Source organism: Pongo pygmaeus, chromosome 12 (assembly GCF_028885625.2).
Source record: "Pongo pygmaeus isolate AG05252 chromosome 12, NHGRI_mPonPyg2-v2.0_pri, whole genome shotgun sequence".
In the NCBI taxonomy this organism is placed as follows: Eukaryota; Metazoa; Chordata; class Mammalia; order Primates; family Hominidae; genus Pongo; species Pongo pygmaeus.
In genome coordinates this window covers 108,358,919-108,386,914 of record NC_072385.2, presented here as the reverse complement: position 1 = coordinate 108,386,914, position 27,996 = coordinate 108,358,919, and the positions used below count along the sequence as shown (strand labels likewise).

Below are 27,996 nucleotides of genomic sequence, written 5' to 3'. Positions count from 1 at the left end.
AAAAAAGGCTAGGTAGAATAAAATGTAATTTGTTCACATATCTGAAACATGCTTATAAATTACAAAAACCCCTTAACCCACAAAAAAGAAGCCACTGTTATTCCAACTGGTTCAACAACAGCCAAGGAGGGAGCTACATAAGGACAGCAGCATCTTGTGCTCAGCAGCAAATAGCTTTGGCTTCTCTTTCGAGAAAAAAAAGAATACAAAGATTTGCTAGAATTCAACATCAGTAGACTGACACATTCCTAGATCTGTCATGATAGCCAATATAAATTTATGGTTCCATACACACCAACCCTGGGGCTAAGAAGGGTATCCTTGAAATACGAATAACTGCTACATGAAATGCTAATACTTTTAAAACTGAAAAAGCCGTGAATGTGTATAGGGAAAAACAAAGCTTTTGGCCGAAGTTCAAGGCCAAGCTTTGCTCCTAATTGGGCTGTCATCAATTTAGCCTGGGTGGGAAGCATTCAAATGGGGACAGGGGGATGAGGTGAGTACACACAACAGGGAAAAATGTTGCACTGAGTATTGGCTTTTCTATTAAACATTAGTTTAATATCATGGACAGAATTTCTTTTCTCTATATAGTTTTAACCAGTAGTTCATAGTCTCATTTTTTTTTTCAAAAAATTTATTGAGAATTTTACTGCTTTACAAGAGAATTAAAGGTAATATATTACCCATAAGTAAAGCTCATATATTGCTGGTAGGAGCGCAAAATAGTAAAGCCAGCTTGGAGAGTAATTTAGCAATATCAAATAAAACTGAAAATGCACATTCCTCTCGTCCCAAGGATTCCACTCCTAAAAACAAGAGAAACTCTCCACGCTGCACCAGAAGACCTGTACCAGAAAATCCACTGAAGCTGTGTTTGGAAAAGTAGAAAATTAGAAACAAGCTAAATGTCAATCAATACGAGGATAACAGGTGTGGATTCTATATGGCACTGAAAATAACTACATCAACATGGAGATCATTTGAAAAAGAATGCAGGTGAAAAAAGGAAACTGTTGTAGGGTACATGCACCATGATGCTATTTTGATAAAGTTTAAAAACATGAGATACAACACCATAAATTATGAATGGTCACATACATATGAGTAACAAAAAACAAAAATATAAATGAAAATGCTAAACACCAAATTTAAAATAGAGGTTATCTCTGAGGAAGGAGGAAAATGGGTTTGGAGGATATGGAGAGCTTCAAATTTCTCTGTAACATTTTCTTTCTTTTTTTTAAAAAAAGATCTTGGTGAGATGCAGTGGCTCATGCCTGTAATCCCAGCACTTTGGGAGGCCAAGGTGGGCGGATCACGAAGTCAGGAGATCGAGACCATCCTGGCTAACACGATGAAACCCTGTCTCTACTAAAAATAAATTAGCCAGGCGTGGTGGCGGGTACCTATAGTCCCAGGTACCTGGGAGGCTGAGGCAGGAGAATGACATGAACCCAGGAGGCGGAGCTTGCAGTGAACGAAGATCGGGCCACTGCACTCCAGCCTGGGCGACAGAGCAAGACTCTGTCTCCAAAAAAAAAAAAAGATCTGAAGCAAATCCAGCAAAATGTTAAAAACCCAACAAAGTCTTTTCTATATGCTTGACATATTTCATAATAAGAAATTATATATTACTTGCTAGTTCAAAAAAGGATAACTCAGACATTCCAGAGGAAGACAAATTAAATGAATACTGAAGATTACACATCATTGAAAAAAATCAAGTAATTTAAATAGCATAACTTGATAAACAGGGCTTTTTTCCTTTGCATACTATTCTAGACAATTTCCTATGCATAAATAAGAAAAATAATAAACACACACAAAATCAAATCTATTCTTACAAAACTGAGATCATTATATATACTGCTATGTAACTTGCTTTTCTCATTCAATATGAACTTCTTTCCACATCTATTCCACTTATTATGACTACCTATTTAATATGAAATAGATCTTTCCTGGCTGGGTACGGTGGCTCACTCCTGTAATCCCAGCCCTTTGGGAGGCCGAGGCAGGCAGATCACCCGAGATCAGGAATTCAAGACCAGCCTGGCCAACATGGTGAAACCCCATCTCTACTAAAAATATAAAAAAGAATTAGCAGGGCATGGTGGCGTGTGCCTGTAATCCCAGCTACTTGGGAGGCTGAGGCAGGAGAATCACTTGAACCCAGGAGGCGGAGGTTCCAGTGAGCTCAGATTGTGCCACTGCACTCCAGCTTGGGCAACAGAGTGAGATTAAGTCCCAAAAAAATAAAAATAAATAAAATAAAATAGATCTTTCCAGATCTATTTCACTTATTATGACTACCACACAGAATCCCATAGTAAGTACATACCATAATAAACTTAATCATTTCACTAGTAATGGATGTTTTGGTGTTTTGGCCATCTCTTTTTTTTTTTTTTTTTTTGCCATCACAAATAATGCTGTCATGATACTCTATGATACTCTCCTACAAACATCCTAGTATACTTGGTACAAGTGTTTTTTCTGGGAGAATTCCTATATGAGGAACTGTTGGGTCAAAGGTTACATGCATTTAAATTCTGTCACCTGCATTTATCTATTCATTCTCCTACCAAGAATCTTCAAGAGTTCTCTTCTGTACACCCTTGCCAAAACTGAATATTATCAATCTCTTACATTTTTTTGCAAGTTGGCTGGGCATAAAATGAACATTTCCAAAATCGAAAGTAATTTAAAACTGGAACAAGTGGAAAATGCCAACTTTCATAAAGTTCTTCAATAAATGCTGATTATGTGTACCAGGTAATTGGGATACAAAGGCTGAAAATTAACTAAGGACTTACAATCTAATGAAATATATAGACAAATAAGCAGATTCTATGAAGATGAAAAGTGAAATTGTGAAAAGTGCTTTAAAAGAGGTATTCAGTGTGATATAGTGGACCATGAAGAGACACATCAATCCACTTGGAGAATCAGAAAAAGAAGTGATACCTGAGCTAATGAAAGGATATACAGAGGTTGGTAAGGGAAAGCTGGGAGGATGGGGAGAAGAGGAGATAAAGGCAACTAGAATCGCAGATTCAAAGACATAAAACTAAGAAAATATAGTGTATTAGGCAACTGCAAATAGTTTAACACTGTCATAGTGCTGCCTGTGAGTGGAAGACATAAATAAGAGTCTCAGACCAAAGACATAACTGTAAAAGCTTTCAAAACACTACTCTGTAAGAAAAAACTTTCATGTGTTATAAGTCATCTTTGTATTAGAAGTTGCTTCTCGAATACAGACAGCAGACAGTTCTCTGGCACTCAAATGCAGTAATGGGTTCCATGGCAGAACTGAAGTAGGAAGGAGTGTGACCAATATTTCAGGTTTAGGTAAACAGAAGTTCTAGTCAGCTAAAACCAAAAAGAGCAGAGCACACAAATACTATGGAAGTAGATCCACAGGCAGCCAGGATCCCAAGAAAGGCAGACTGGAGTTAGAGGGAGTATGAGAGTTGGAAGACTAAGGTCTTCCCATGTGCTTCTGTGTATGGTGGCACTCTCCAGGGCCTGGAACTGAGATGTCACTGAATGAATACCAGGACAGAAAGCTCGCTGCCCTGTTTAGATAGCCCATTGTATCGCTACACCGGACACACCACAGTTCCAAAGCTGTCACAAATGCTACCACAGGTCAAAATAGGAGGACAGCCAGCAGTCCACTGACATCACACATGGTACAGACACACTAAAAGCAGCAACAAAAGACTATCACAACTATTATTTAGCAGTGCTCTGAAACAGTGTTTTCCAAACTTTTCTCAAGATAAAAAATGTCCAGGGCCTTTGTTTAAAAAATAAAACAAAGCAGACTCCTCAGCCTCAACCCAGACCTACTAATATTCCCAAGGGTGAAGGCCTGGGACTTTGTATATTTAACAAGCAGCACAGGTGATTCTTTCCAGGAAATTCCGGGAAGCACTGCTTCCCCCCAAATTAGAAGTTCTTACCAACACAAAGAGGTAAAAAATTGAGACGGGGTAGAACTATCAGAAAGTGATTCAGTTGCTGCTTCCTACAGATGATGTAATTATCTACTTGGAAGTCCAAGGAAAGGAACTGAAAAATTATTAGAACCACATATTGACAGAAGAACCAGTGAGACTTCAAGATGGAAATGTCCATGAGATCTCTGAATGTAGGAGTCTTAACCTAAACAAGAAGAACGAGCTGGAATTAAGAACTGTAGAAATTTGTTAGCGTCTGGGGTGGAGTGAGGGGCATGTAAAAGCTGGAACTGTGAGAAAACATTCAGAAAGAAGGTGTGCAAGAGAATGCCGGGGAGCACAGGATCTGGCTTATCAAAGGTGATCCAAAGGCTTAATGAGTAATTAGCATGCACATTTCACAGCTAGACATTTTGTAGTCACTAAATGAAGATATACAACATATAACACACATGGATTAAATTTATTTAGAGAAAGAGTTCAACCCTAGATCTGTACCTGTAGATCTCAGAAAGCATGAGGTATTCAGGCAATAATCACTGATAGATTTGAGTTAATGCAGAAATAGATAAGCAATTCACACTACTGAGTCACAGAGAACACACTGATCTTCCCCACACATGGAAGCAGAAGATGCACTCTCCAGTGCAGCTCTGGTGGCCATCTGCAAGAACAAAAAAAAGATCTAAAGTTGACAAAAGGGCTGTGGCTAAGTGATGACTGCCACAGGAAATTGCTCATTTGAAGAACTGCTTGGTTTAAGTTAAGTCATACACTTCTTTGTAATGGAAAAACCTCCTTGTCATCTCTCTAAGAATAATCAGGCTACAGTTGAAAAAATGCCTTATTGTTTCATAAACTACACACCAATTCTTTATTTGATCGCATCCATCTTTTTAAACAGCTGGGTCCATTTTGAATGTTCTCGTTTTAAACAGCATTTTTGCAGCTGTAAGTGGTTTTATGAATAAATCGTGCATGCAAACAACACAGTAGAATTGGGCAATGTTCGGATGATTGAAAGGAGCAATATTTAAAACATCCCAAGCAACCTACTGAAAATACGGATAAAGGTTGTCACAATATCCCAGACTATTCCCCCTAACCCTTGGAGGGCTCTAGAAAGTCCAGAATTTCAAAGGGAGGCCTTTGGTCAATGAAGCAGTCACTTTAGCTCTAAGTCAGCTGTCGACTGGGAGAGTTTCAGAGCACTTCTCCCCAGGCCTCCATAACACCATCAACACGAGTAAAAAGATGAACCCAGAGCCTGCATGTTCCTGGCAACCAACACCCTCTCAACTAACACATTGCCACAGTGCCATGATCTGCCTATCTGGGGTTAATTCCAGCACGATCTTTATATCAGGTTATACTTTTTAAAAATAAGAAATCAGACTCTCACCTGGATTTTTATTCCTGTGAGGCTCAGTACATCCCCTCAGGCGACCCTAATCCTCAACTCTCAAAACCCTTCTCTTTGTCTTCATAGTCCAGCATGAGCAAAATCCCTCCTCTGTCCGAGGCTTACGCATCAACCTCTTCTCTGAATGTTGCTTTCACCTACGGCTCTAGGAGGAAACCTGGCATTCCCTGAAGGCTCGGCTTCCCTGCAGCCATTTCAAGCAGCAGCTGCTTTCTTTCTCACACCCCTCAAACAACTAGACCTCCAGGTGGAGAAGAAGTCCTCCTAGAACCACAGTGCCACTCTCAGATCATTTTCCCTTTTCCTTAAAACTCCAATTTTGAATGTCATATCATCAGACCAAAACCCAAATTGTTCCTCCTTCGCGGAGTCCAACATTACTACTGTCATAATTCTTGTTGATTTCAACATTTACAGCTGATCTTTCCAATGCACTGATCGTAATGGGATGAATGACAGCCCCCCAAAAGATATGTCCACATCCTAATCTCTGGAACCTGCATTACCTTATATGGCAGAAGAGTGAATATTACCTTCTATGACAAAATTAACTTAAGAATCTAGATGGGAGAGGAAGCATTTATCCTGGATTACCTGGTTGGGCCCAAAATGCAATCAAATGTATTTTCATATAAGACAGATACACAGAGGAAAAGAGATAGACGAGAAGGAGGCAATGTGACCAAGGAGGCAGAGACTGAAGTGACACAGCCACAAGTCAAAGAACGCCAACTGCCGCTAGAAGCTGGAAGAGGGAAGAACAGTGTGATGTTAAATGTATGTGTCAAGGGGCTGGGCGCGGTGGGTGGCTCACGCCTGTAATCCCAGCACTTTGAGAGGCCAAGGCGGGTGGATCACCTGAGGCCAGGAGTTCAAGACCAGCCTGGCCAACACCGCGAAACCCCATCTCTACTAAAAATACAAAAATTAGCTGGGCATGTTGGCGCACGCCTGTAATCCCAGCTACTCGGGAGGCTGAGGCAGGAGAATAGCTTGAACCTGGGAGGTTGCAGTGAACTGAGATCGTGCCTCTGCCCTCCAGCCTGGGTGACAAAGTGAGACTCCATCTCAAAGAAATAATAAAATAAAATAAATTTTATGTGTCAATTTGACTTGGCTATGAGAAGCTCAGATATTTGGTCAAATGCTCTTCTGGGTGTTCCTTTTAGGAATGTTAAATGAGATTAACATTTATATTGGTAGACTGTGTAAAAGAGATGGCCTTCCCTAGTGTGGATGAGCCTCACCCAATCATTTGAAGGCCTGAATACAATAAAAAGGCTGACCCAGCCCTGAATAAGAAAAAAGTCCTCTTGTCTTCAAACTGTCTGCCTTTGGACCCAAACTGAAAAATCAACTCTTCCTAGGTCTGGAGCCTGCTGGCACTACCCACCATTGGTTCTCCTGGTTCTCAGGCCTTCAGACCAGGATTGGACCTATATCATCAGTTCTCCTGGGTCTCCAACTTGTCAACTCACCCCGCAGATCTTGGGACTTGTCATCCTCCATAACTGCATGAGCCATTTCCTTACAATAAATCTCACAGACATGCGCGTGCCCACGCTATTGAGTCTGTTTCTCTAGAGAATCCTAATACAAAGAGATACTTTCCTAGAGCCTGCAGAGAGAGTGTGGCTCTGCTGACACTTTGATTTCAAACTTGTGTCCAGCACAGTAAGAGGATAAATTTCTGTTCGTTTAGGACCCCAGGTTGGTGGTAATTTGTTATGGCATCCACAGGAAGCTCATATATCTGTTAATACATATGTCCTCTCTGAACTCCTCTTCTTCAGCAACAGTTCTCCCACCCTATGTTGGCTGCCATTTCTAGTCACCTCCTACCTACAACATTTTATTGCCAGTTACTGTACATTACCTGAAATCTCAGTTTCAAGCACCTACTCTCACCAACTTCTGTCTTTCTAGCACCTTCCTTCTAGTAGTCTGCCTCGAACAACACTTCAACCCACTGAACCTATACTACATTGAGCCTACCATCTTTATCTTGTCTTCCTCATGGCCTAATTTCTCTCTTGAACCAAGCTCCACGCCTACATTTGATATTATATTTTCTTTGCACACACTCAAACCCCCCCCCCTTGCCACTTGTCTTCGTCATACTTTTCTATCAAAACCCAACCCTATCCACTCTCTGCCTTCACCCACACAATGTGTGGTGGGAGTGAAATACACAGCTATGCTGACTGGTCTGACGCTGAATTCACAACTACCAACCTCAAGTTAGTCATTCCAATGTCAGTTTAAATGTCGCTATCTCAAAAAGGCTTTCCCTAGCCATCCAATTTAAAATACAAAATCATAGCTTTATTGAGTGACATGGTTTGGATGTGGGTCCCCTCCAAATCTCATGTTGAAATGTGATTCCCAGTGTTAGAGGTGGGGCGTGGTGGGAGGTGACTGCATTATGGGGGCGGATCCCTCAAGAATGGTTTAGTGCCATTCCCTTGGTGATGAGTGAGTTCTCAGTCCACGGGAGAGCTGGCTGTTTAAAGGAGCTGGCTTCTCCTCCTCTCCCCCTCTTGCCCCTGCTCTCGTCCTGTGATCTGCCTGCTTCTGCTATGCCTTCCACCATGATTGTAAACTTCCTGAGGCCCTCACCAGATGCTGAGCAGACACTGGTGCCATGCTTGCACAGCCTGCAGAACCATGAGCCAATTAAATTTGTTTTCTTTATAAATTACCCAGTCTCAGGTATTCCTTTATAGTAATGCAAAAAACGAATACATTGAGATACTATTCATATGCCATAAAATTCACCCACTGTAAAATTCAGTGGTTTTTAGTATATTCAAAGAGTTGTACAACCATAACTAATATCTAATTTCAGCACATTTTCATCACTCTAAAAAAGAAACCCAATACTCAGCAGCCACTTCCCATTCCTCCCTCTCCCCAGCCCCCGGCAACTACTAATGTATGTTCTGTTCATTTGCCTATTCTGTATATTTCATTGTGTCTCTATGCATTTGCCCACTCTGTACATATCACATAAATGGAGTAACACAATATGTGACATTTTGTGTCTGACTTTTTCACTTAGCATGTTTTCAATGTTCACCTATGTTTTAGTGTGTATCGGTACCTCATTTCTTTTGCTTACCTAATAGTACTCCATTGTATTGGTAAACTACACTTTGTCCAGTCACCAGTTGATGGACATTTGGGTTGTTTCCACTTTTTAGCTCTTTGGAATAATGTTGCCATGACCATTCACATACAAGTTTTTGTGGAGACATGTACTTTCAGTTCTCAAGGGTGTATACCTAGGAGCAGAATTGTTGGATCACATGGTAAGTCTATGTTTAACATTCTAAGAAACTGTTAAACTGTTTTCCAATGTGGCTATACCATTTTATATTCCCACCAACAAAGTATAAGGGTTCTGATTTTTCTACATCATTGTCAACACTGTTATGGTCAGTCTTTTTTATTTAGCTGTCCTACTGGGTATGAAATAGCACCTTGCTGTGTTTTTGATTTGTGTTTCCCTCATGATTATGTTAAACATTTTTTCATGTGCTTATCAACCATTGGTATATCTTCTTTGGAGAAACATCCATTCAGATCCTTTCCCCATTTTTTCTCCCAATTTACTTTTTTTTTTTTTTTTTTTTTTTTTGAGATGGAGTCTCACTCTGTCACCCACGCTGCAGTCCAGTGGCACAATCTCAGCTCACTGCAACCTCCGCCTCCCGGGCTCAAGTGATCCTCCTGCAGCCTCCAGAGTAGCTGGAATTACAGGCACCCACCACCACACCTGGCTAATTTTTGTATTTTGTGTAGAGATGGGGTTTCACTATGTTGGTCAGGCTGGTCTCAAACTCCTGGAGTCAAGCAATCCATCTGCCTCAGCCTCCCAAAGTGCTGGGATTACAGGCATGAGCCACCACGCCCGGCCTAATCTACATATTTTATTGTGGTAAAATCATACAACATAAAACTTACCACCTTAACCATTTTTAAGTGTACAGTACAGTAGTAGTGTTAAGTATGTTCACGTTGCCAGAACTTTTTCATCGTGCAAATCTGAAACTCTACACTGATGAAACAATAATTTCCCATTTTCTCCTCCCAACTGATAACGACCATTCTATTTTTCCCTTTACCCATTTTAAAACTGGGTTAGTTGGGGTTTTGTTTTTGTTGTTGCTGAGTTTTAAGAGTTCTTTATAATTCTGGATACAAGTCCCTTATCAGATACTTGATTTGTAAATATTTTCTACTCAGCGGGTTCTTTTTACTTTCCTGATGGCACCCTTTGAAGCACCAAAGTCTTTAATTTTGTTGAAGTCCAATTTGTCTATTTTTCTTTTGTTGCTTGAGCTTTTGGTATTATATTTAAGAAGGCACTAACTCAAGGTCATAAAGACTTACACCTAATCTAAGAGTTTTACAGTTGTAGCTCTTACATTAAGGGGTCTATAATCCATTTTGAATTCATGTTTTATATGGTATAAGGCAGGGATCCAAATTCATTCTTTTGCCTGTGAATATCCAGTTGTTGTCTCAGCACCATATTTTGAAAAGACTATTCTTTCCTCCACTGGATGGTCATCACCCTCATTGAAAATTTGACAATAACAAATATAAGGGTTTATTTCTGGAGTCTCAATTCTATCTTCCTGCAGTATCACCGTCTTGATTACTATTGCTTTGAAGTAAGTCTTCAAATCAGGAAGTGTGAGTCTTCCAAATTTGCTATTCTTTTTTTTCTTTTTTTCTTTTTTTTTGAGACAGAGTCTCACTCTGTCACTCAGGCTGCAGGCTGGAGTGCAGTGGTGCGATCTCAGCTCACTGCAAGCTCCGCCTCCCAGGTTCACGCCATTCTCCTACCTCAGCCTCCTGAGTAGCTGGGACGACAGGCACCCGCCCCCATGCCCAGCTAATTTTTTGTATTTTTAGTGGAGATGGGGTTTCACCGTGTTAGCCAGGATGGTCTCGACCTCCTGACCTTGTGATCCACCTGCCTCGGCCTCCAAATTTGCTTCTTTTTTTGAAGACTGCTTTGACCATTTTGGATCTCTTGTATTTCTATATGAATTTTAGGATCAGTTTATGGGGTTATGCAGAAAAGCAGTTGAGATTTTCATAGAGACTGCACTGAATCTGTAGATGAATTGGGGAGTATTGTCATTTTAAATGTTAAGTCTTCTAACCCATGAACACAGTATGTCTATTTCCTTAGGTCTTAATTTCTTTTTTTTTTTTTTTTTTTTTTGAGACGGAGTCTCTCTCTGTCACCCAGGATGGAGTGCAGTGGTGCGATCTTGCCTAACTGCAACCTCCGCCTTCCAGGTTCAAGCAGTTCTCCTGCCTCAGCCTCCCAAGTAGCTGGGACTACAGGCACGTGCCACCACACCCAGCTAATTTTTTTTTTTTTTGCATTTTTAATAGAGATGGGGTTTCACCATGTTGGCCAGGCTGGTTTCAAACTCCTGACCTCAAGTGACCCACCCACCTGAGCCTCCCAAAGTGCTGGGATTATAGGCACGAGCCACCACACTTGGCCTATTTCTTTCAGCCATGTTTTCCACTTTTTAGTGCACAAGTTTAGTACTTCTTTGATTAAATGTAATCCTATTTTGTTCTTTTCGATGCTACTGTGAATGAAACTGTTTTCTTAATTTCATTTTCAGGTTGTTCATTGTTAATATAGAGAAATATAACTAATTTTTGCATTTTTTGTAGTAGGTTGGTATAAAAGTAATTGCAGTTTTTGCCATTAAAAATAACGGGGAAACCACAATTACTTTTGCACCAATCTAATATTTTTGTATTGATTTTGTATCTTATAAACTTGGTAAATTTATTATCTATAATGGTTTTTTGTGTGTATTAGTTAGGATTTTCTATATATGAGATCATGTCATCTGTGAAGAGAGGCAGTTTTACTTCTTCCTTTTCAATATGGATGCATTTTGCTTGCTTTCTTGCTTAAGTACTCTGGCTAGGACCTCCAGTACAATGTTGAATAAAAATGGCAGGAGTGGATATCCTTGTCTTTTTCCTGGTTTTAGGGGAAAAGCTTTCAGTCTTTCACTATTAAGTATGTTAACTGTGGGTTTTTCTTTCTTAAGAGACAGGGTCTCTCTCACTCTGTCACCCAGGCTGGAGTGCCAGTGATGCAATCATAACTTACTGCAGCCTCAACCTCCCGGGCTCAAGTGATCCTCCCACCTCAGCCTCCTGAGTAGGTAGGACTACAAGTGTATACCACCAAGCCCAGCTAATTTTTTTTCATTATTGTTATAATTTTGGTAGAGATAGGGTCTCACTATGTTGCTCAGGCTAGTCTTGAATTCCTGGCTTCAAGTGATTCTCCCTCCTGAGTCTCTCGAAGGGATTAAAGGTGTGAGCCACTCTGGCCACTGTGGGTTTTTCATAGATGTCCTTTTTCGGGTTGAGAAAGTTCTCCTCTATTCCCAGTTTATTGCATTTTTTTTTTAATCGTGAAAGAGTGTTGGGTTTTGTCAAATTCCTTTTTCATATTTATTGAGAAGATCTTATTTTTCATCCTTTAGTCTGTTAACACGGTATATTATACCGATTTTTGCATGCAAACCAACTTTTGCATTTCAGGTGGTAATTCTCACTTGCTCATGTTGTATAATCCTTTGTATGTTCTTCCAAATTTGGTTTGCTAATATTACTTTTTAAAAAAAACTAAGAGATTCAAGATGTAATAGTCTAGAAGTAGCAAATTGGAAAACAGGTAGAAAAATAATCAGCGTGACTAGTGTAGGCAGAATTCTGTTTACCTTCAGCGAACCCTGTCCTTGTATGATCTCTTCCCCTTTGAGTGTGGGTGGAACCTATAAATATGATAAGCTATCATTCCTTTGATTACATTATGTTACAAGGCAAAAGGGAGATTACACTGGGTGGGCCTGGTCTAATCATGTGAGCCCCTTAAAAGCCGTATTTCTCTGGCTGGTTGCAGGAAAGGAAATCAGAGAGATGAATTCTAGCTGGCCTAGAAGAAAGCAAATGTTCATGTTGCAAACTGCCTATGGGGGCCACATGAAAAGAAACTGCAGCCTCTGGGAGCTGAGACTCATCCTCAGCTGGCTGCCAGCAAGAAAATGGGGACCTCAGCATCACAGTTGCAACTAAACAAACTGTGCGAACAGGGAGCTAGCAGGAGGCCCTCTAAGCCCTAGGTGATAACTACAGCCTCAGCTGACACTTTGATTTCAGCTCAGTGACACCTGGAGCAGAGAGTCTGGACTTCTGACTTACAAAAATGGAGACAATAAGTTTCCACTATTTTAAGCAGTTAAATTTGTAGTAATGTTTTAATGCAAAAACAGAAAGTTAAAACAGTGAGCACAAGTCCTGGTTTGTCCAAGATAATCACAGTTTATGCATGTTGTCCCTGCATAATTAATAGTGCCTCCTTTCACACTCAAGTGGGTCTGGTTTTGATGATAAATTATATGGTCACCCTAAAGTCAATCCCTAAATATGCACGGGATGTGAGAGAATAAATAACCACCTGAAAGGGTTGCAGGGAAGTGGAGTTCTTCTAGGACAGCCAAATTTCAATGGAGACAGGGGGTGAAAGAAATGTACAGAGAAGCAGCTGAAAGTGAGGGCAGCTTGCTGGCCAAGGACCAGCGGTGCTAAAGGGAGCTGAGCTGTGGAGGACTGACTTATGAGAAAGCTGGGCTGGGGCAGGAAGTACTGACCATGACAAAATGCTGGTGTCACCCAAGACAAGAGGCCAGACAGCTTAAACGAGGACACTGACTGATAAAAGCAGAGACAGGGGGCATGGCAGACCCAGCCTCAGCAGTTTCTTTGAGAAGAGTTGGCCATTGGGTTAAAGGACTTGATTTTGTATATTCTGTTTTTAATTTCTTCATGTGTATGTCTTAGCTCTTGCTTGCCACAAGTGGGGATATTCTCTTATAAGTTAAAAAAAATTGTCTAGTTTTGTACTTTGCACAAAGTAATTGTTTAATTATGACACGTGGCTATTTAAAACTGGACAGGAGCATGCTCAGTAAGCACACCTTTTTCCCATGAATACATATTATCTTTCATAATTCAAGAGGTGTGAGGAGAGGGACACTAGTCATATGGAAATTGAACACTGCTTCTGACCAAGATAAGTCAACAATCTCAACTGATCCAGGTCTGTCACAAGAAAATTTGCTCTGACTCCCTAAATGGCTTACTTTTGCTATCACTAATGCCCAAACAATTATACTGCACATATATAAGCTGTCCATTAACCTTTTTTTAAATATTTAAATATTTATTTAACAGAGATTGTTAAAGAAATCCAAAATACTTCCTCATTTATAGAAGATTTTGAAGAACACAATAAGTAACTTTGTTCAGAGGTGGACTCTGCCATCTGCTGGGAAGAAAGGTGAAATTTCCATACTATCAACCAGTCAGTTACATAACTACCCTCCATGAAGGCCCTCTACTAACTGTATCTGTGGTACAGGTGTATTTTGTATAAATGGACATACAGAGTGGGAGACTTCCTGCCAAGGCGTAACTAGATGGGAATCAGTCAGATCTGTCTTGGTAAAGTGAAACCAAGGAAGCAGAGATCTGAATGGAAGGCAGAGAAGGAGGCATGTTTGCTATGAGCCTTCCTTGCATATCAAGAAAGGCTGAAGGCCGGGCGTGATGGCTCACACCTGTAATCCCAGCACTTTGGGAGGCCAAGGCGGGCAGATCATGAGGTCAAGAGATCGAGACCATCCTGGCCAACATGGTGAAACCTCATCTCTACTAAAAACACAAAAATTAGCTGGCATGGTGGTACGCGCCTGTAGTCCCAGCTACTTGGGAGGCTGAGGCAGGAGAATCGCTTGAACCCGGAAGTGGAGGTTGCAGTGAGCCGAGATCACACCACTGCACTCCAGCCTGGCGACACAGGGAGACTCCATCTCAAAAAAAAAAAAGAAAGGTTGAAGAGTTTCAGTTGGGAAAAATGAAAAAGGTCTGGAGATGGATGCTGGTGATGGCTGCACAACAATGTGAATGTCCTTAATGCCACTGAACTGTACTCTTAAAAATGGTTAAGATGGTAAATGTTATATTACATATATTTTACCACACAATTAATAGGAGCTTGGGAGGGAGGGAGGTATGCAGGCACGGAGGGAGTTTGGTTTAAAGTGAATCAGAAAAGCACGTATGCCCAGATCAAGGAAAAGGAAGGTTAAGGTTAAAGATGATTTAATAGTGATTTAAAAAAAAAACCACACAATTATATATCCAAAATACTTTACTTAAAAAAAACTAACCTATTTAAATATGGCAATAAAAGTCCTAGTAAATATTATAGTTAGTTGTTTTAATAAAGTCTTCCTTTAAAAAGTATAATTTAGTAGGAAAACATAAAAATCACTATGGCTAAATTAACCACTTATGTGGGAACCCTTGTTCTGATTACAAGGCTTTATCCCATGTGGGACAGACTGTAATTTCCAAACAGATACTGGGTAGAAGATCACTGCGACAATGTCTCCATCACACAGGCTCCTTTGCAATGTGACCTTCCCACGACCATCACCAGCACCATGAGTGGAGTCCCGTTGTCCTCCCCTTCATTCTGGGCTGGCCTCAGTGACTCCTCACATAATGCAGAACACAGCAGAAGTGAGGCTGCACACCTCCCACAGCCAGGGGTGAAGGCCTGTGCCTCGGCCCTGCTCTCCTGGACAACTGCTGTCTGGATGCCTCCTCTAGGGATGCTGTCTCTTAAGACACAGCGGCCAAGCGGTGAGAAGCACAAACCACATTAAGAGACCACACATAGGTGGCCCCAGTGTCTGTTCCAGCAGATCCCAGCCTTCCCCATCCCAGGGCAGTCAGACATGGGAGGGAAGAACCCTCCAGTCACTCAAGCCATATCCCCCAACCCTGGTACTTCAATCACCCCAGCGAAGCCCCCAGACGGCATGGAGCAGAGAAAAGCCAACCCTCTACCCCATCCAAATCTGCAGGTGTAATCAAATGATTGGTGTTTAATGTCACTAACTTTTAGGGTGGCTTATTATGCAGCAAGAGTCACTGGAACACCACAGTACTGATGGCAAGGTTACTCAAATATTTATCAACTGTCTCAAAGAAGAAGACTGATATAACCTTGCATATTTGAATACAAAAATTAATATTTAGTTACTGTCCACTCTCTTATTTCCAGGTAGAGGGACTCTCTAACCCTCACTCACTCCTCTCCTAATCAGACTGGTTGGTTTTCAAGAAGGAAATGAACATGCCTACATCAACCCCTTCCTCTCCCTTTTTTCTTGGGATCTGCACACTCCTCAGAGAGCACGCATTCTCCTCTCCACCCAGATCCATAAATGTTCAGGATCTGCTCCCTGCTGGAAATGCCAGCAGTTGGGTGGGGTATATTTGATTTGGGGGCTACTGGCAAGTTCACAGTTTCCCCACAATTAAAACCACTTTCTCAAACAGACTGCCATTTGCCTAACTCCTGGCTGTCATCTTGTGGGGAGGAAAAGTGAAGTGCAATTAATGAGTCTTCTAAAATTCTAATAGGAACTACTATTAGAAATGGTGGCCGGGTGCGGTGGCTCAGACTGTAAGCCCAGCACTTTGGAAGGCCGAGGCGGGCAGATCAGCTGAGGTCAGGAGTTCGAGAGCAGCCTGGCCAACATGGTGAAACCCTGTCTCTACTAAAAATACAAAAATCAGCCGAGCGTGGTGGCGGGCACCTGTAATCCCAGCTACTGAGGAGGCTGAGGCAGGAGAATCGCTTGAACCTGGGAGGGGGAGGTTGCAGTGAGCCGAGATCGTGCCCCTGCACTCCAGCCTAGGCGACAAAGCAGGACTGCATCCCCCAAAAAAAAAAAAAAAAAAAAAAGGAAATGGTGTTGGAGGGCTGGGTTCCATGGCTTATGCCTGTAATCCCAGCACAGGAAGGTGGAGGTGGGCAGATCGTTTGTGCTCAGCTCAGGAGTTTGAGACCAGTCTGGGCAAAACTGGCAAAACACTGTCTCTACAAAAATTATCTGGGAATGGTGGCACACGACTGTAGTCCCAGCTACTCAGGAGGCTGAGGTGGGAGGACTGCTTGAGCCCAGGAGGTCAAGGCTGTAGTGATCCATGATCATGCCACTGCACTCCAGATGGGCAACAGAGTGGTTTCCCGTCTCAAAAAAAAAAAAGAAGAAGAAAAAATGGGTCAGAAATAGATATTCATTTATTCATTAGGAGACTTAGCTATCCTAGCTGTCTCCATCTTTCTTAAACCTACTTTCCCTCTTAAACCTACTTTAATCGGTTTTTGCCCCTACCACTCCACAGAAACTGTTCTCCAGACAATCTCCACATTGTTAGACAAAGGGTCAGTTCTTATTCCTTACTTGACTGTTGGCAGCATTCGACACAGTTGATCACTTCCTCCTCCTCAAAACACATTCTTCACTTGTTTTCCAGAACACACACTCTCCTGGCTTTCATCCCACCTCACTGGAGGCAGGATCTTCCACTTCTCCCAGATGTCCTCATATTGAAGAGCTTCAGGGGTCAGTTCTTACTCCTCTTTTTCCTGCTCTATCTCCACTCATTCTCTTCATGGTATAAGTGGTATCACCCAGTCTCATGGCTATTTTATATATACGCCATTGACTCCCAGATTTATACTTCTATCTCAGACTTCTCTCTCAAACTCTAGACTCATAATATACAATGACCTCAACAACTCCATATGGACGGATATCTAATAAGCAACTTAAGTTCAACATGTCCAGAACAAACGGTGAATCAAGGTTCATCCTTGATCCTAACATCTAAACACTCTCCATCCACAGCCTTCCCCATCTCAGTCTATGGCAATTCCATCCTTCTATGCTCAGGACAAAATCTTAGACTTTCCCTTGACTCCTCCGCTCTCACAAGCCACATCCAACCCATTAGGCTGATTTATACAACATATCATAATTCAATCCTTTTTACAACCTCTACTACTGTCCGACCATATCTTGTTTTAATTATCATTAGAATTTCTCCTAAATGGTCTCTCTGTTCCTCTCTTTCTTTTCTACTATCTACTCTTTACATGGCATCTAGACTGACCATTTAAAAATATAAATCATATCATGTTATTCTTCTGTTCAAAACCCTATAAAGACTCCTCATTTCACTCAGAGTAAAAGTCCTTACAATGGTCAATGGGCCTACATTAATGTTTTCACCTTGTCTCTTACAATCCTCCCCTGCTCATTGCATTCTGGCCATGCTGGCTTCTTTCCCTGGATTTACAGGTATACCCCTACCCTGAACACTACCTCTTCTCTTCCCCAGATCCCTGCTGGTAAACTTCTAAGCATGCTCAAATCTCATTTTCTCAACAAGGCCTATATGACTTCCATATTCAACCTCCAATCTCCCCAGCCCTACGTTCCTGATTCCACTTGCTAATCTGTTCATGTTAGAGTCCCATGCAGGTTGGCAGAAGGGCTGTGCTCCATCGATGCAGGTGCCCAGCCTCCTCCATCTGAGGACTTCTGCCTCAGCCAGTTCTTTTGGAGACCATTCTATTTGGTCAATGTATATCGGCAGTGGGGGGTAAAGATAGAGGCACACCTGCTTCAAACTGCCTTGGCTGAGAAGTGATATATATATAATATACAACATACCCTCCTTGTGGCCAGATGGGATTATATGACTAGTTCTCTCCAGTGGAATTTAAGCAAAGGAAACCGTGGATATTAGTGAAACTTCAATCACCAGGTACCTTTTTGTTCCCTTTTCTTATGCACAGAGCACCCTTACCTCCTCCCACCATGCCACACATGCCCAGGCAGAACACGTGCAGTCCAGTTCAGTCGGTGCATCCAGGATCTCTGGATATGGCATAGTCTTCTTCATAAGGATCATGCAGAACTCCTTAAGATCCAATGTATGAACTAAAAAGGCAAACTATCTGCACCAGGCTGGGTGCGGCGGCTCACGCCTGTAATCCCAGCACTTTGGGAGGCTGAGGCAGGCGGATCACGAGGTCAGGAGATCGAGACCATCCTAGCTAACACGGTGAAACCCTGTCTCTACTAAAAATACAAAAAATTAGCCAGGCATGGTGGTGGGCACCTGTAGTCCTAGCAACTCAGGAGGCTGAGGCAGGAGAATGGCATGAACCCAGGAGGTGCAGCTTAAAGTGAGCCGAGATCGCGCCACTGCACTCCAGCCTGGGCGACAGAGCAAGACTCCATCGCCAAAACAAACAAACAAACAAAAAAAACTATCTGCACCTTCCCTTCCTGCTCCCAATATACAACAGTGGAGCCGGAGCAGGAGTTTCTTCCTTATCCAATATCCTTCTGGGCCAGATGGGCTCTGGCATACCCTCCAGAGGGGCTGCACAACCTTCACAACCCATCAACCTACCCTGCCAGACCAAGTTCTCAGAGGTTTTTTGTTTTGTTTTTTTTTTAATAGTAGTTTTATAGCTCAAATATTTAAGGGCTTGTTCAGTTCAAGCTCATAATTTCTTTGCCAATGTAATTCCCTCAGAAACTTAGTAGGCCTTTGATCTATTTGTTTCTAGTTGATTCCATGTGCCAGTAACCACACACAAAAAGTTCTTTCCTAAGACTAGTAGTTCTTTGCCGCTTGCTTTCAACTAACAGAAGCCACCTGGAGGCCATATGAACAAGGTCAGTTGCTTCTGGCTTTGGCTGTATGATAGAATCACTTGGGGAACTTTTTTTTTTTTTTTTTTTGAGATGGAGTTTCACTCTTTTTGCCCAGGCTAGAGTGCAATGGCGCAATCTCGGCTCACTGCAACCTCAACCTCTGCCTCCCAGGTTCACGCGATTCTCCTGCCTCAGCCTCCAAGTAGCAGGGATTACAGGCACCCACCACCACACCCAGCTAATTTTTTGTATTTTTAGTGGAGACAGGGTTTTACCATGTTCGCCAGGCTGGTCTCAAACTCCTGACCTCAGATATCTGCCCATCTTGGCCTCCCAAAGTGCTGGGATTAGAGGAGTGAGCCACCATGCCCAGACCACTTGGGGAACTTTTAAAAACTGTTTATGACCAGGGTTTCATGTACCTCAGACCAATAAATCAGAATCTCTGCAGGCAGAACCAAGGGGATTCTGATAAGCAGCCAAGGAAAAGAGACCATACCCTTCATCTGATCTTTGCCACAGGACTGGGTCACCTTTTTCAACTGAGAAGGTCTACTAGGACTTTGTGGCTTAAAGCCTTACTTTGAGGTCTTAAAGCCTCAACTCTTAACGCTTTCTCTGTAGGGTCTGGAAGCAGTCTGTTTTTCCTTTCACTGCCCCAAGAGTCAGAGCTTTCTCTGTTCCCTTTCATTTATTGCTTGTGCACTAGCCAATTCTTTCTAAGCTCATCTCTATCCTATGTCACCTTACCATTAGCAGTTTCACATTCTGATCTTTTCCAACACCTGACCTAGAGCCGGGTGAGTATGAGGCGTGCCTTCCAAATTATCACAGATGACACATTTACCAAATTGGTTACCACTATATAACATGGGTTTCTGACTTTCCCTCCCCAAAGTCAGTTTCCTCATCAAGTGTGCCATGTGACTGCTAAGACAGTAACACACATTTTACGAGTTTAACAGAACTCTACTTCTAGTACTAAAACTTCAGTGACTTAACACAAAGTTCTTATCATGCCTCCATCACAGTCAAGTGGGTTGCTGGATATTCTTCTCCACCCATCATTCAAGGACCCAGTTACCTTTCGCTTAATGGTTTCACCCTCCACTGAGTCCTAATGACGTTCTTTCCACCAAGATAGCAGAGAGGGTAGAGAAGGCACCCTGCTATTTATTAACTGTCTTCTTCTGGAAAGATACCTATCATTCTGTTCGCATTCTACTGCCAAGAACTACTCACGTGGTTCCACTTAGTTACACGAAGGCTGAAAAGTGTAGTCTAGACATGTGCCAACAAGAATAGGAAAAAAGTAATGCTGACAAGCTCCAGCAGTCTCTTTCACACTCATTAAAACTTAAGCTCCACAGGGCAGGAGTCTTTGTCTGATTTGTTCATAGATGTATCCCAAATACCTCTTACAGGACCTGGCACACAGTAGGTGTTTAAAAAATAAATTTTGAATGAAAGACAGGATGAATCTCAGATATGGTACCATATGGCATTTTCTTTGTAATAAAGGCAAACAAAATGGACCAAGGACTAAAAGAATGAATTATACTGCATAGTTACTGAGATAAAACATTCAACAGAAATTTTTGGAAAAATCAAAATAAACTTCCAGGTACTACTTAAAACTCATATATCACATCTACAATGAAAATTCATATACTAGCTGGTTAAACACACACTTAAACTCACGTGTGAGCATATAGAAATATTTGTTCAAAATATTAGTATAAACACAGCCGACAATCTCAAAGAAATTACTATTAAATTGATAGCACATCTTTTTGTTAGCTGGAAACCTCTTTACTCAGCCTCAAAATTCAACCACATCTTCCTCAAAGAGCAAGAGCTTTGCATGTACAGAATCTTAACTTTGAAAACAAGTTACATACAGACACCTACACATACTGCTAAAAGGCCTTACCAGTATGCATCTACCATACACAAGGCATACATCCATCAAAATTCAGAACTGATACGTTTATCACACTAGCTTCAAAATTATGCAGGATAACAATACTTATTTTTTAAAAAAATTAAGTCTCTTTAACAAAAATAAAGGAATTTATAAAACAAGCTGAAATAAGAATAACAACACATGCAAATAAGACCTAGTACACAAGAGTGCTGTGAGGGTCAAACAGCAATGTAAGAATTCATTTGTGATTTGTATACTTTTCTGTATGTATCTTATAACTCAATGAAAAAATTCAAGAGTAGATGAAAACATGCAAATCATAAAGCAGTATCAGTCACTTGTCTCTAAACAAATACAAAACCCCCATTTTTAAAAGGGTTATAGGTTAGCCAAATGAGGAAGTTCAAACCAGGGGGAATAAGAAGTTCCCCATTCTCTTAGCCCCAACATCCACAATGAGAATTTTCAGTAGAAATATACCAGCAAACTCAATCACCATGAAAGGTAAAACAGCAAAAACTATCCCAGTGTAAAAAATTAGACTCTACACACACACACACACACACACAAAACCAGTGGAAAAAACATTAACAATTAACACAGTGAAGTACTTGTACTTTAAGAAAGCAAAAAGAAACAATTTGAAAATCTGTAAATTTTCTTTATTCAATGAAAAAGAAAAGAAACTACTGTGTTTTTTTCCTTTTTTGGGATTTTAAAAGTGGCTCTTCAACAACAACCACCACCAAAAAAAAAATGGAATTCACAACAGAACAAGACCCAGGATAGGATATTCAGTTTAACAAAATTTTATCATTAATTATAACAGAAACCTATCTAGGGAAAAAAAAAGGATCTTTAACAGATTTTCAGAGATGAAGGAACTAGAGTTAAGTGTACATGCGGGTTGAAGTTTGTTCTGCTTTTTTCTTTAATTCCTGATGTGAGTTTATCTGCTTTTTCTTGGTTGAGTTTTAAGACAACCAAAGGGAAAATTAAAACTGGTTATTAAAGCTTTCTAATACTTGAAGGCCAATAGGATAACCAGGCTAAAGAACCTAGATCCTGAATTATACTTCTGACCTTATATGTTTTTCTACTGTTTAGCAAACCAACCAACCAACAAACAAAAACTAGAGGAAAGATTTTAAAACAAAGGCTGTAGCAACCTTTTGGAAGGAAAATATGGAATTTTTAAGACTTTGGAAATAAATTGAGAGAAAGGAAGGAAAATAATTGATGATAACCATGTTACATAATTTATAAGAACCATAGAAAAATGAGATACTGACTTCCGCCAAGATATTATTATTTTAAAAACTACTTTTGAAGGTAAAGACACCAATGTGGCAATGGTTATAAAATACAATGTTTTTTCCAACTTTACAAGCATAAATAATTAACTCCTTTATTTTCTGCAACTTTCCTTGCAACATTTAAACCCTACAAATGTGACGAAATTTTGCTTGCAAAAAGAACTTTAAGTCTTACTTAAAGCTCAAAAGAATAAGCATTAGGGGGGGCGGATTCCCCTTGCACAGTTTTTTGTTTTTGTTTTTGAGACGGAGTCTTGCTCTGTCTCCCAGGCTGGAGTGCAGCGGCGCAAACTCGGCTCACTGCAAGCTCCGCCTCCCAAGTTCACGCCATTCTCCTGCCTCAGCCTCCCGAGTAGCTGGGACTACAGGTGCCTGCCACCACACCCGGCTAATTTTTTTTTTTGTATTTTTAGTAGAGACGGGGTTTCACTGTGTCAGCCAGGATGGTCTCGATCTCCTGACCTCGTGATCCGCCCACCTCAGCCTCCCAAAGTGCTGGGATTATAGGCATGAGCCACCGCGCCTGGCCTGTACAGTTTTAAAATAAGAAGAAACTCACTTTTCCCTTTGGAAAGAGAGCATTGCAACATTCCATTTTACTGAATAAAAGAGACCATTTCAAATGTAGTATCTTTATTTCCTGGAATTTTTTAAAATTCTGCTTTTAAAATCAAGTGAGGAAGCACATTTTTGCAATTCTGGCATAAATGTTAGTGTTAAGATTTTACTATACCACATCCTTATTTGGGAGGCATCCATGAGGAAACTGGTCCAGGTGCTGTTACTGATCAAACAGATTAACACTCAGGGACACAGATGAAACACAAAGCAGTTACCCAAGAGGAATGCTCCTTCATCTGGTGCTGGTTGCTGTGAGGGCCACCGGCATGGCCACGCCAAAAGCAATTCTGGCAGAGCTGATAGTTGTGGCACTGCTGGCATCGGTACCGGAAACCCATCATACTCTCACATCGGCAGTAGGAGCACTCCACGGGATGGAAGACTTGTGGACAGGAGAGAAAAGGGGAGAAAAAAGGGCAGGAGAGAAGGGATGGAATAAAAGAAGAAAGAATAAATTTTCACTTGGAGAATAAAGTCAATACAGACGAATACCAAAACTAATATAAAAACAAAGGTAAAAACAAAAGTAGAGCCGGATGCGGTGGCTTGCCCTTGTAATCCCAGCACTATGGGAGGCTGAGGTGGGCAGATCACTCGAGACCAGGAGTTCAAGACCAGCCTGGACAACATGGCAAAACCCTGTCTCTACTAAAATTACAAAAAAATTGGCTGCGCATGATGGCGCATGCCTGTAATCTCAGTTACTCAGGAGGCTGAGGCACAAGAATCATTTGAAACCAGGAAGCAGAGGCTGCAGTGAGTGGAGATCATGCCACTGCATTCCAGCCTGGGCGACAGAGCAAGACTCTGTCTCAAAAACAAAACAAAACAAAACAAAATTAGAACTAAAGAATCTAAATTCTCTGCTAGTCTAACTAGCCATTTACTAGAAAAAAAAGAAAAGATTTAATACATCAGAAAAAAATTCAACACAGACTAATGATTCTAATCTAATCATTCCAATGTACTATCAAGGGCAATATACAACTGTATGTTACAGATCACTATTTATACTTATAAATGTTGGCAGCACAATTGTTTCCTCTGACAATTCAACTCTGAACACAAGAAAAGGAAGTTAATAGAAAAGAGGGATAGGCCGGGCGTGGTGGCTCACGCCTGTAATCCCAGCACTTTGGGAGGCCGAGGCAGGCAGATCACGAGGTCAGGAGTTCGAGACCAGCCTGACCAACATGGAGAAACCCTGTTCTCTACTAAAAATATAAAATTAGCCAAGCGTGGTGGCGCATGCCTGTAATCCCAGCTACTCGGGAGGCTGAGGCTGAAGAATTGCTTGAACCTGGGAGGCGGGGGTTGCAGCGAGCCAAGATCGCACCATTGCACTCCAGCCTGGGCAACAAGGGCAAAACTCCGTCTCAAAAACAAACAAAAAAAAGAAGACGAAAAGAGGGATAGAATATTCAAACCTTCATTGAACAACTCTTTCTAGCATTATATATATAAAACTACAATCTTACTTCAATTATAGGGACTTCTAGACTTGCTTCCAAAAATATGTATTAACTAGTGAATCAAGACTCAAAAAATATTGAGTATGAGGTGAGAAAAACAATGTAACAAGATTATATAACACGATCACTAGGGACTAAAAGAAAACTAAACTCAGTAATGAGAAATCCAAAGGATATTACTTCTTCTAAGAAATTCAGTTTTTTGCCATCAAGGTATTTCTACGGAATGCTGGAAATGCTAATTAAGAGCATGTGCTCCAAATTAACTATACAACCTAGGATAGTTCCTCCAGAGAACAGGACTCCTTCTGTCTCAGCAAATGTCAATGAGGTCAACATATGTGCAGCCAGTATTTATAATTCTAAGTAATTTAGGTTAATATTAAAAGATATATGTATGTTAGTATTAAATTATCAAATACATTCTGATAATTTTGGTTGAACATATATGTCTATGTGATTCTCCTGTGTTCTCTTCCAAACCACTCAAGAGCCAATCCTTAGTCAGTGGAATAGGTGATACGTGGAAAAGCAGAGAACCAGAATGATGAAAAAATTAACAAGTGTGTTGGGTCAATTATAAACAAGAAAAAGAAGGACTGTTCAGGTTCTGGTAAAAGTATTATTTTGGTAAAGTGCATCACTTAGTAGTTACCTTCTTATATACTTGGATGAGTAAATCAATTTAAAAAGTGCAACTTTGCTTAAGTGAATAAACATTTCTCCTTATGCATAGTAATGTCAATATAATTCATGACAAACTTCATAGAGCCCAAACCAAAAAAAACCATAAATACCATAATTTTATAATTTGTTTCTCACCATTAAAATTAAGACATACAGAAAAATATTAGTGATAGGTAACATATTTTATTTCTAGATATTTTAATGATTTTACAACATTTCTGTGTCTCTGATAAAAATATTACAAACCACATACATTAAGAATGTAATCAATAAACTATACACTTTATAAAAGTCACAATAAAATGTTCATATGCATATGGATAATAATACATCTTGACAAGTGAGGCTCTTTCTACTTGGTATAGCAAATACAAAATGATTTTATGAAAATCAATTGGACATAAAACTACTAAAACACTTAAGGCTATAAAAGCATTGCTCTCCAAAATTTAAATCTATCCAATAATCCTGTTTTAAAAATTTTGCTGTTTTAGTCTAGAGAGATTCTGGTCCTTTAAGAAACGAATCCTTAATCTGCAGTACTTGTGAACTAAAGCTATAGTTGGGTAAAAGGCTGAGAAAATTTTATTTTGAAGTATGGATAGGAGAGCGAGAAAATAAAAACAGTATGGATGTTTATTTTATTCTTCTAGGGGGGATAAAAGCGGACTCTTGGCTCTTCCTCTTTCTCTTTTGAGGAATGAAGAAAGGCAAGAGCCTGGAGAGACGGAAGGTTACTAGAAATACAATGGCCTTCCCTTTAACAAACTCCAACAACCTAAAGGAGGAGATAAACTGATGGCACAAACAGGAAAAATTAAGAAGTCACTAAGAGATAAGTACCATTTTAACTCAAAGCAAAACAAAGATTTATGTCAAATTACTGCGAGTGACACCAAGAATAGTTTCAAGGCAAAATGGTGAAGGGGAAAAAAAAATGGGAAAAAAAAAAGAAAGGGAACCCACTGTTAAATTGTATCTAGGCTATTTTTCTTTAAATTATTCCAAAATAATTATAGTTTTAGCAGTTGATATAGCATACATACAGTTTTTTATAGCTATGAGTGTGATAAATCAAAGAGGAAACAGGAAGTCATGGCTAAAAATCAGTTGGGCTCAAACAGAAAACAATCATCTGAAATCTTAGGGAGGAAAAGCCTATAGTTGAAGTTGTATGATCTGATATGACTACTTCTTGGTATCCTTTCTTGTGTTTTTTTTTTTTGAGACAGAGTCTCACTCTGTCACCCAGGCCAGAGTGCAGTGGCGCGATCTCAACTCATTGCAGCCTCCACCTCCCAGGTTCAAGTGATTCTCCTGCCTCAGCCTCCCAAGTAGCTGGGATTACAGGCACTCACAACCACGCCCAGCTAATTTTTGTATTTTTAGTAGAAACAGGGTTTCGCCATGTCGGCCAGGCGGGCTGGAACTCCTGATCACAAGTGATCCACCCGCTTCACTCCCAAAGTGCTGGAATTACAGGTGTCAGCCACCAGGCCCAGCCTACTTCTTGGTATCCTTTTTAAAGTAATAAGTCTCTTCGAGATCAGCCTGGCCAGCATGGTGAAACCCCATCTCTACTAAAAAGATAAAAATTAGCCAGGCGTAGTGGCCGGCGCCTGTAATCCCAGCTACTCGGGAGGCTGAGGCAGGAGAATTGCTCGAACCCGGGAGGCAGAGGTTGCAGTGAGCCAGGACTGCCCCACAGCACTCCAGCCTGGGCGACAGAGTGAGACTCTGTTTCAAAAAAAAAAAAAAAGTAATAAGTATCCTCCCTTTTTTAAAAAAAATTCTTCTGAAAGCCAAAACCACAAAATCAAATGACAGAGTGACAGCAAATGTCAACTCTAATTTTCAATGATATTAACAGCTAAGGACATTGCAAATAATCAGTTCCTATACTTTCTATAGCATGAGGAATTGAACAATAAAAGTTCTGCTTACCATTCTCAACATGGGCAAGCCTGTGCATGAGAGGTAGCCAGACAAGGCACTGGGGAGGAGGGTCAGCCATCATCATGTCTAAAAACATATTTAGCATTATCTTTCTCTGTAAAGAGAAGAAAAACAAATATACTTTAAATTTTTTAGGAATCTCCAAACTCCCAAGTTTAAGTTAATTTAGGATTTTTCCCATCCAAGCTTTAGTGAATTACATGGTAAATTTCATAGCAAAATAAAATATTTTACATTACTAAAGACACTACTACATGCTGTACTTTACACTACTACTATTAGTATATTCAAATGTATTCCCATATACATTATTTTATTTTAGTCAACTGTATAAGGTAAACTAGGTTAGACATTACTATCTTCACTTTAAAGATAAGAAAACAAAGCATTTAAAGGTTTTGTAGTGGACTGGCCCAAATCAGACATAAACCCAAGACTCTCCTTCAAGTTATGATTTCTGCTATCCAGTGGGGAAGAGAAGACATCCTACACCCAAGTGTAAGAGCAGGGACTGTGGCTGGTTGTCTACCATATTTCCAGCTCTCCTAACAGTGCCTGGCACAAAAGATGCACTTAAGTAACTATTGAAATAATAATAATAATAATTTGAAGGGCAAACACCTAGACATCATTTAATAACTTTCTCATTTAGAGAAAACAGAAGTTTAAGTAGTTTAAATAATTTGACAACATCACAGAGATAGTTACGATAAGGATGAGATTGGAACCTACATGTCCAAATGCCCATCACAATGTTCCTGTTATACCATCTCCCTAGCTAGACTCCATTTTTCTGTTCTATCTTTATTTCTCTTTTTAACAAATATATAGTAAGCTTCCACTGTATATGAAACACTGAAAGAGTATGTCCCACGTAGACACCAAATTAGAAAGCAGTCTAGAAAGATGATAAAAATAGAGTTATATGACATAGAACGAATTCTCCACAATATTTCAAATTAATTAAT

The 27,996-nt window shown here is 40.5% G+C and overlaps 1 protein-coding gene across 17 annotated transcripts in view; it reads right to left on the bottom strand.

The window, feature by feature from the left end:
• Positions 1-27,996, bottom strand: part of DTNB (dystrobrevin beta) — a 295,200-nt gene that overhangs the window by 177,497 nt on the left and 89,707 nt on the right. For all 17 annotated transcript variants that reach the window (XM_063648879.1, XM_054474817.2, XM_054474818.2 and 14 more), the window contains exons 7-8: positions 27,017-27,122; positions 23,129-23,295 (exon numbers count right to left, since the gene is read on the bottom strand). In XM_063648879.1, the coding sequence (XP_063504949.1) occupies positions 23,129-23,295; positions 27,017-27,122 (273 nt within the window). The remainder of the gene's footprint in view (positions 1-23,128; positions 23,296-27,016; positions 27,123-27,996) is intronic.